Consider the following 10,466-nt stretch of genomic DNA (forward strand, 5'->3'; position numbering starts at 1 on the left):
GCACTAGATGCAGAGTTTCCATCATTTTTCTAAAAAAAACCCAAAACAAATAAATTTATGCATTACTTGAATAGAACATGCTACAGCCTAAACAGAGATGCCCAACTGAGGAACCTCAGGCACCTCCATAACCATACATGACCACCTATCCAATCTGTCGTGCTCTCCTGGGAGAAGGCATTTCTAAGAACAGGCAGGGAGGCTAAGAGCAAGGTAAATTATTATGACACTGGCTGTCCTCTCTGGCCATCTTATGTCTTAAAGCCTCCCAGGAACTGGTTTGCAGGGTCTGGTCACACACGTGCTGATTATAACAATGTGTAATGCAGAGAGCCCAGCCATGTGACAGGAGAGTTTGTGGCCGCCTCAGACACTAGGACAAGTACACACGGTTGGAATTAGAAAGATAGATCACCACTGGGGAGGGAGACGCAAGGGCTCTTCCCCCTCTTTGTCCACATGAAAATAGCCAAACCGTTAAAAATCCACACCGCTGAGGTTTTGGAGTTGCTGTGGTATTACACAAGAACAACAGTTTGGGCCAGTTGCCCAAACAAAGAACAAAGAGCATGGCCACACCACACATTACTGGGAGTGGCCCAGATCAAAACCACGGATGTGAAACAGAAAATTGACAGGAGGAACCCTGTCATTCAAAATGTCCCTAGAAGGATGGCACCCAGAGGAAGCTACTCCCACTGCAGTCCTGAAGGTTTTGTCACTCTGTGTTCTGATTTCATGGTTTTCATGCAACAGTCTTGCCTAAAGAGACCCTCAGCCCTCCCCACTCAAGGCTGCCCGTCAACCAAGGCAGTGGCAACAGGACCAACACTTCGCAACCAGAACAATCCTTGCAAGCTGACAGCATAATGCCAACAGTGCCAGTTTGAAAATTAACCTGTAGCAAAACGATTCCTTTTTGCCAATAAAGGAAACAGTAGTTCTCCTATGTATAGCCAACACGGCTTAGTAAATGAGAGATCATGCAGTAGACATGGTTGGAAAATACTGTAGGAGTTGCTGAAAGGATCAGAAACCAAATCTTTTAAAAACCAGCAGATACAGAAATTGCACTGGTATGTGATCCTCCTTCCCTTATTTGTACTGAAAATATTCTCTGATGACATCCAGTAAAGGAATTTTGATCAGCTTTCAGAATGCACAAACTAAAATAAATGAGAAACATTGTCCCACCTTCTCCAGCACTAGTAAAATACTCTATCTGCTCCGGACTATTATTCTCTCAGACTTATTACCATCTAGCTCATTTTTATATAATTTAATATTATGAAAAACTATACAGAAAAGTATTGCCTAGGTGGTGTTCATCCAATTAACATATTGAGTATGGGTGATAAAGTTTATATGCTAAATAATTTTTTAAAAACTACTTACATATCTCAGTGGGATAAAAACAGGCTTTGCACCCGCCATCTTCACCATTGGTTCATAACAGTCATAAAATGGCTCTATTATTATTACCTGAAATTACAATCATCAGCATCAGAAACATAATATGGCATGCATGTTACCATTGCATTTCCAGATTTACACTGGTGCTATAACTTTAGATAGTGTTTCTGCAGCTCCATCCTGATATATTGTAGAACATTCCTTTTAAAGCATCATAGAACAATGCCCTCAGTCTAAGTATGATAAGCACTACTAATTTTTGACAACACACACAAACTGTTCTTCTCTATTTACACATTACAACTATTAGGTATAATATTAAGAATGTCAGAATGCTGCACACAGATTTGAAGGTGCAAGGCAAACACTCAAAGATGGGAGATAACAGCAAACTGTTCAACCACAGCACAGCTGTTCTAATTCTGTCTATGAAATCCCAGGATTTCCAAGCATCTAGAAATCTCAAAACAGTTTAAGTTCTTAAATTTTATCTGAAGAAAAATTTCAGGTAGAAAGAGGACAAATTCAAGGAAAATTGCATAGAGTCTAGATAATAGGAAAACAAAAAATACCCAAACCACCAAAGGCTAGTAGCAGAGAACTGTTAGAAAAAAAAAAAAAAGAGAAGTGAATATCAGAGCAACTGAAAAGGAAGAAAAGATACAGATAGTACATTACACAAGCAAAAGCAACACTGATAGCAAAATGCATAAAAACACAAAAAGTTCTCATCCAGTACAGACACAAATATCCCCACAAAATGACTTCTAACATCATTGTCATAAAGGCAGACATCAGTAGTGAAGGGGTGAATCATCACAGCAAGTACACAGTAAACTAACACTCCTTTCTTTAAAGGACTTTCTGCTTCCTATGTTGCGACCATGCAACGGTCCACAACAGAACTTGACACACAATGTTTATTCAAATAACGACAATATTTGGCACCACCGTTAGTCCTTTGTTGCCGACAACATCCCACATGTTTTCTGAAATAAGAAATCAGTGTGCATTGTGTCACCTAGCAATAACAGTGATAAACTGCTACAGGTACCATAAGTATGAAAGAAAGGGATTTGTAAGTTGGTGAATGACACGAAAATATCCAAAGAATAGTCTCTTGATCGCAGCTTCTGAAACCGTAAGTCAGATGTACAACTGTAACAAATCAAATTAATGGAGATAGAAAGAACCCCCAACATTAAATTATATTTAAAAGTGGATGAAGAAAAAAACAGGCAAATCCTCATTTCAGTAAGTATACGTGAATACTTAAAATAAAAACTTACTTCATCTCCCTCTTCAATTAATGCCTGTATTGTACTAAAGAGAGACCCATAAGCTCCCACGGTCACCAGGATATCTGTGAGAGGATCAATCTTCCTTCCACAGACCCTCTCGTACACTTGAGACAAGGCTTTCACCAGCGACGGGTGTCCCTGTTCAAAGCAAACAAGAGCAACTGAGGGGTGTGCTCCTGGCAATAGACAAAGCTTGCGCCTGTGGGGTGTCTCTTCACACATCAAAATAATACAGTTTGAAATAGAAAAAAAAAAAAAGTTGAGCCCTCGGCATTAATGGCTGTTGGCAGGTAGCATGGCTTGAAGTTTTTGCACACCAGGGAAGAAAAGTGGCTTCAATTTATTTGTATCTACTAGGAAATTCTTTTTCGTATATCTGATGCTTTTTAATTTCTGTCTTAGTATCACACCTCAGGATAGCTCCAGGTAGCCTACAGGAAAGCTAGGACAAGAGAAATACTCTGACACCAACCCATCCTCACCTCCTTTAGAGTCTTTTCCCACATGCCCGTATTTCCATCTGAAGCTCCTTCCGTTTCCTTCTTACCTTTCAACTAAAAGTGATTTGGTGCAAGGGGAATCTTTTTATTCTGTTTATATCCTGCTGACAAACAGCCCTTGTTATCAGGATGATGATTCATATAGTCATAGCCCAAATCTCAGAGCACCAGTCACCATTGTGTCCCCTACAGGGACATGGCAGTTAACATACTCTTCTCAAATGTGCAAAGAACAAGAGAACAAATGGACAACAAAGGTCATATACGATATGGAAATAAAAGGGCACATTTCTGTTTTCTCAGGAGGACTACAGGTTTCCTGCTGTGAAATTTCTTTTTTCTTTTTGTATACTTGGTAGAAACGGAAAACAGGTCCTTGAGAAAACACAACTATGTAACAAAAATTCTTCTCTAAGATATTTCCCATTGCACCTCTACGCACAAGGCATAAAATCATGAACCATTCTGTAAACAAAAACATTACCATAAATTAAAGCTTACAAGTCACTGTTAATTCAAATGACAGCCATTTCTTGCCATGAGGGTGTCAGCTACACAGGAATGCTGCACCACCGTCTCAACGACCAGATGGATGTGCATCATTCATACCCATCCCTCCCATATTTGCTACCACAAACACTGGGGCTCAAAAACCTTACAACTGCACAAGTTTGTAGAGGAAGTGCAAAGGCTGAAGATGGGAATATTGGTAATAATTCCTCTTTAATTACTATCTGCTGTATAACAGATCTGCAAACATTCATAATTATCATGAGAATTATCAAACTATTTGGAAGTAAAGAACAAAGTGACAAAAGTAAATATTGAATAATTACATGCATTAGGAAAATCATATTTATGTTCCATTTACAACTTGTTTTAGAGAATCCCTCTGTGATTTTTTGTCAGAAGGTAGACTGTAGCCCATTCTCTCTGTAACCTTCCCCTCTGTGCCAAGGCTCCTCCAAGACCTCATCTGCCTGGTGAGCAAAGGTTTTTCAGGTACCTTATCGTGGGTGATGAACACACCAATGCTTAGCCCAGGAGTTCACTAAATCCCAGCCATCTTTTCTGTGTGTCCAACACAAAAGAATTGCTTTATACTTCCAAGTTTAGAGAGAGGGAGTTTTTAATATCTGTCTCAGACTTGAAGAAACTCTACACACAGCTAAAGGTGATTGAATAAAATGGCCCAAAGACGGAATGAAATGAGACTACAGTCACTGGGGATGTATTTTTTCCTTTCTTTCTGTTCTTGCCAAGGCTCTGAGTGCCCTAACAGGCCTTAACAGCCCTGACCAGCCTCACCTGGGGCCTCCAGCCAGAGCTGTGCCCCTAGCTCAGGGGCTCCACTTCAGTGCTATGCAGTAGGTTTGCTGGTCTGCAATTCAGTTACAGCCATGCCTGTACCTGGCCATAGACACTGTTGAACTTGGTTGCTACCTGTAGATTTGATTTTGTGGCTTGACCTTAGAGCTGCCATGCCACCCTGGACCTGCTCATTGATAACTGAGTTATGTCTAAGCATGGTTAGCATTGCCAGGCCTGACCTGTGGATTGACTTCCTGGCTTAGCCTCAGGTCCACCTTACCACCACAAGCTTGCCTGGTGATCTGGGCTGACCTCATCCATCTCTGGGCCTGCCTTACACGCATACTGTGGGGTTGGGCCCTGGCCAGTGAGGCCTCCATCCTGCTCGCTGTGATAGTTTGTCCTGTAGGGAGCTGCTGGCCACTGCTGCTTCCCATCAGTTCTAATGTGCACAGATTCTCAAAGAACAGGCAAAAAGTTATGTTGGAATGAAGCCACAACTACCAACAAAATTGCTGGCCTACCAGTCTACACAATGTTTTTCTATCATTATTGCCATGCTCATTTAGAAAGATAATGGACAGACCCCTTAGGGTCTTGTAGCAATTCTGACACATGGTTTTCAATTGAGCAACATGGTCTATCTTTACCACAAAAAGGGAAGACAAACCAAACAAGGACGTGGTCATACTGAAAGAATAATACTCCACTTGAATATCCTGTCTCGGACAAGGGCAATGGTCACACACTCACACCCAACTCAAGACAAACTCTACAAACCAACTTGTAGAATGGGTAGTGACTATCTTCCAGGGGCAAATACTTACTGTCTACGTCACTTCCTAATCGCCACTGAAATCTACTACTTGTTACAGGTAGATCTTCCCTTGATCCTAGAGGAGCTGTCTCAAGTGGTATCAAGATTTTCAACATAGACCAAAATCAGAGGTAATTATAGAATTTACACTCTTTAAACTGTGAATTGACTTTTCAAAGACAATCTAACCCAGATGTGTTCTGCCATTTTGCTCTTGCTGAAGGATTCTGCTTTGAAAAAGCCTACACAGAGGAGGTTCATTAGTACAGATAAGGCTACTAGATCAATTTAATTTGAGATGTAACAGTATGACCTATAGGTAAAACCAATTTAAAGCCAAGTAAATTTTTTTTTTTTTCCCTGTGGCACGTACTGCCCTGAACTTGGTCCTTAAGTTTCGCGGTACTTACAAAGCCTCTTGTGTATTGGTTCAGTCTGTCAACTGCTGTTGCCTTTGCCAGCTCTTCCTTAACATAGCTGGGAGGGGATATATCAGGGAGGCCTTGACCGAGATTAACAATTGAGGGATCTGCTGCCACCTTTGTAAATTCAACCCTAAAAGGAAAAAACATCTTGAAGTTAACATAGCAGATAAAATTATCTTTTCCTTCATTAGCATTAAAAGGGGGAAAAAAAAAGTATTTAACTTTTTCAGATTCACAACAGTGGAAACAGGTTTAAATAGTGTGCTGACATGGAAAGGCATGGGCTGGGGCAGTGGCAGGTAACCACGGGAGCCAGAGGGAATCCAGTAAAGGGCCAGCTTTCTCCTTCCACAGAATCTCTTCTGCCAGCAGAGCTGTGATCAGATGTGTGCATGCACAAACAACACACAGTAACTCTGGATGTGGGCACTGGAACAGACCATTCTGTGCAAAATGAAGTAGACCTAATTAAAACAGGCACATTCAATGATTTAACAGCTAGATGCTGACATGTGACGGTGTCATCTAAACTATCCAGTCACCTCAGAGTGTTTTGTTTGATGGTTGTTTTTAATTCTAGGCTGTTTATTAAATGTTTCTAGTAGCCTGCCAGTTACAAACATTAGGATCCTTGAACATCTTTTTTCCCTAACTTCACATGTAAGCTTTGCATTTACCATTTCCTCCTTGCCCAAATGTTAACAAGATTAAAAAAAAAAAATTAAAAAATCCACATAGCATCACATTTTTGTCAGAAATGAATACAGACTGCTAAATATGAGTTTGAGGCTGGACAACCAAAACACCTTGTGTATACGTATAGACATACATGAAACATGTAATCCCAAAATAGTATTTTCATCAACAAAACCCCACAGCCACCAGTGATGGCAATATTGCTTTAAGAATAATTCAATACATAGAAAAAAGTGGACTAAAAATAATTAGCTAAATTACAAAGACAAGCATAATGACTTTAACAATAACTCTGAGTCATCAGGTAAACACAAATCAAGTATAATTGAAAAACACATCAAAATTAACAATTAAATATGAAAGTCAACTATATTACCATGCCCAAAGAGTTATACTTGTCTTACGTGGTTTACTAGATGAAGAGAAGACCAAGCCTAATATTTAAAGCTCAAGAATAAGAATTAATTCACATCTTTAACAGAATTTGGTTCACTGCTTCTCAGCAGGTGCCAAGTATATTTCAGCAGAGACAGCAAGTGCTATGTACTTTCTTATTGGCAATAATTAATGATTTGGAAAGAAAATATATCAGCCAAAGACATTTTCTGAAATTTGCAGATATTTTCCTTTTACTTACCACACATTGCTATCAAGGCCTTCAATTCGTCTTGTGTTTTTGTGTCTGAAGGCCATTGTCTGCAAGATCAAAACACACAGACAGAAGGGTTTTGTTAAGGAAGACAAAGTACTATATTGTTGGATTCTGTGTGACAAACCCTCCCTTCATGCTTTCTCAACTATACCACTGCCAGCTGAATTGAATAGTCACAAAAAATCATAGACATGTTCTTTCACTAAAGCTGCTATAATAGCTCAATTTTTGACTGACAAGAAAATACACAAAAATATCCTAAATTCTCATTCATCATTATCTAAAGCCACTGAACTTTCAGAAAGGATGGAGCAAGGGCATAATTTAGCTCAACAGCTTTAAAAGATGACCTAAAAAGATAAAAATAGTGTATCACAGAAAATAAAAAGAACGTATGTACCCTAACAACTTAAAGGCTATGTTATTTGTAGCCCAGTTCCTGCTCAATCCAGTTTAGAAGGTATGCATTTTTGATATAATTTTATTTGTTAAATTGATGGGCAAGAGGAAGATAGTAAAGACATTTCCTACTTCCATTCAGACTTTTAAAACTTTAAAGTATTTACTTACAGCACAGCAAAACCACATTAGACCGTGTTTTTGCTGTATATTCAGACCTTCAGTTAAGGTATTGGAAAACTGCTTTAGAATAGACTTTCAATGACTGTTCTCTATAAAGCAGAGAAAAACTTATTGATAGTTATGCTATTTTAGAACTAAAAAAAGAAAAGTAAGTTACAGGGGGAAAGAACAGGTTTATTTCTATGTGCAAACAAAAGGAAGACAAGGCCATTTCTACCTTTGTAAGCCATCTTGATATGGGGGGAAAAAATTACATAGGAGTAACATAGTCCATCAGAACCCTAGACAATTCTGTTTCTTTAAGTCAGACTACTGATTTTAGTGACTTTTAGCACTGCTAAGTATTGTTATTCTCTGAAAGATTCAAAAACCATACTCTGGCTACCATACTCTGTGAAGAAAATGTCTGTTACCATTACATTTCAAGTTTTAACTTTGAATCAATGGGAATGACTCACAGCAGAAATACTACACAGGCACGTGTTTGTACCCAACCTGTTTACAGTAACAAAGCTACCAGATATATAATAGTTTGAAGAATGGGAAGCTATAAAGTTAAACAGGTACTTCTCTGCATATACGTCTTCTCTACAGATCTGATTCTGGCCCCATCTACGGGACACAAACACCAAAGGAATCAAGCACAGGACACCTTTTCTTTGTCCTCAGGAAGAAAACCCTTAAGATAACTAGACAGGTGAAGGTGTACTTCTTGACACAGACCAAGAGGGAAACAAGAAGGAGTTCTGACCAGGTAATCTGTACTGCATCTACTTAAAAACACATATACAGTTTAGAAGATGAATCAGATTTTACAGTGTTTGTCAACTTGTCAACTTACCAAGTTATCAACTGCAGGACTTTTATAATTAACTATAATATAAATCTGAATTGCAATAAGTAAACTTCTCTAGCTAAAAATTTATTGAAAAGTAAAATAAGCCTTTGTCTCACAGCTCTCTCACTATTTTAAGTTTAAATATCTATGATTCAAGACTTCACATGTATCTTTTCTTGTGCCTTGAAAGTAGTTTTAAAACAGAATAGCTGAATCTTCATTAGTTTTCAGTTTTTCACAGATTCAGCTTACAGTAAGGTTCAGGTCCACCTTACTACTTTGAGAAAGCCAGCCAATTAACTGAAATTTTAAAATGGTACCTGAAGCAGCATTCTTTCTTCCAGAAGGTCATAAGAATTCTTAATACTCTTTTTGATTTTACCCAGTTACATCGTCACTTGATAGTCTTCAAGCTATTTAAGATCAGTGTTAAGCAAAAGAGGTATATCCTATATAAAGCTCTAACTCTGACCTCCTGCTTTCCCCAACACTTTAACTCAGAGAAAGCACCTGATGGAAAATCAGGTGCTGCTGCTATTTATCTTTCTTCCTAATACCAAAAAAAAACAAAAAACTGTGATTAAACTGAATGGCAATATGTTTAATAATGACAGAAGCAAATACTATTACATGGTGCATAATTAAATTGTGGAATTCAATGTCAAAAGCTACAAATGAAGCCAAGGTCTTAAAAAAATTCAGAAAAGACAGAATTAGATTTCAGCACATTTAGTGAGAATATCTATCTCCATTAAATAGAATACAATTACTGACAGCATAAGAAAAATGGACTTGCGCAAAAGCTGATCTTTGCAGTGGCTTGCATGCTAAAAGAAACTTCTCATATGGGCAAAATATGCTACACCTGTCCAGTATAATGGTTTAAACATCTTCTCTGAAGGATCTGACATGTGCCTTGGTTGACCCAAGTTGCTGACTAGATGAACTGCTGTTCTGACCTGAAAACATAATTTACATTCCAGTGCTCTATATGCAGTGCAATGTGTGACCTCCAACCATAACAGGCTGCAAAGCTCTGTTTTCTCAAAAAAAAACTGGAAAGCTCAAAATGAGATTACACAATCTTATAAGCATTTCAGCTGGGAAGCTGAGACGGTTCTGTGTACAATTAAGTTTGAGGTACATGCATGCCCCTTGCAGCATCAAGAAGCACCACTACTCCCACTTCATTAAAGGAAAACTGGGATACAAAGAAATTGATTGTCTTACTAAAAGTCTGTGACACAGTTGGGATTGAACTTGTCTCCTGTATCTGAAGCTCTACTGCCCTAAAAACTAGTTGATCCTTCTGGCCTGATATGTGCCAGATGGGACTTTAAAGACTGAAAAGGGTACACAAAGCAATAATCACCAAATTCTGTTATGCTAGTGTGGTTAAATATTTGACCAATTCAAGTATCTTATTTTGTTCTTGGTATTAAATGTTGGGATCAATGTAACAAGAAATAAGGGCAACACAGCTGATGTATTTGCAACACTGCAAAATTAGTGTGTCTCTAAAATATTGCAAGTAGTTTTATCTATGAAGCTGAAGGAATACTTACTGCAGAGGCTGAAAGTTTGATGGATCTGGAAAGCAAATCTTTCTGTAGTTGGTATGTTCTAATGCCAAGGCAACAGAAGTTTTGTGTGGCAAAAAGAAACAAGTGACCTGAAAAAAACTTATAGATTCCAGGAATGAGTTTCTACACATCACCAGGCATTTTTAAAATATAAGATCCTCTTCCCTTCAGTCATTTTCTTTCATTGAAATAAGTTTTAGCAAATTATTACCTCATCACATTTGTAAGCACAAGGGATGAAATTTTTTAACTTACAGAGCTGCACAATGTTTCTGAATGTTATCTAGAAGGAAGGTTCCTGCTATTTGACAGCACTGATCTTCTTTTCCTTGAATGACTATTAAGACT

General features: G+C 38.4%; 1 protein-coding gene across 1 annotated transcript in view; it reads right to left on the reverse strand.

The window, feature by feature from the left end:
* Nucleotides 1-10,190, reverse strand: part of CCBL2 (cysteine conjugate-beta lyase 2) — a 19,482-nt gene extending 9,292 nt beyond the window's left edge. Inside the window, 6 exon segments of the mRNA XM_008949204.1 lie at nucleotides 1-29; nucleotides 1,396-1,482; nucleotides 2,703-2,852; nucleotides 5,753-5,897; nucleotides 7,101-7,159; nucleotides 10,101-10,190. The exon segment at nucleotides 1-29 is cut by the window's left edge and continues 13 nt beyond it. Of these exon segments, the coding sequence (XP_008947452.1) occupies nucleotides 1-29; nucleotides 1,396-1,482; nucleotides 2,703-2,852; nucleotides 5,753-5,897; nucleotides 7,101-7,156 (467 nt within the window). The 5' untranslated portion in view covers nucleotides 7,157-7,159; nucleotides 10,101-10,190.
* Between the last annotated feature and the right edge of the window lie 276 nt (nucleotides 10,191-10,466).

Source organism: Merops nubicus, unplaced genomic scaffold, assembly GCF_000691845.1.
Source record: "Merops nubicus isolate BGI_N331 unplaced genomic scaffold, ASM69184v1 scaffold33881, whole genome shotgun sequence".
In the NCBI taxonomy this organism is placed as follows: domain Eukaryota; kingdom Metazoa; phylum Chordata; class Aves; order Coraciiformes; family Meropidae; genus Merops; species Merops nubicus.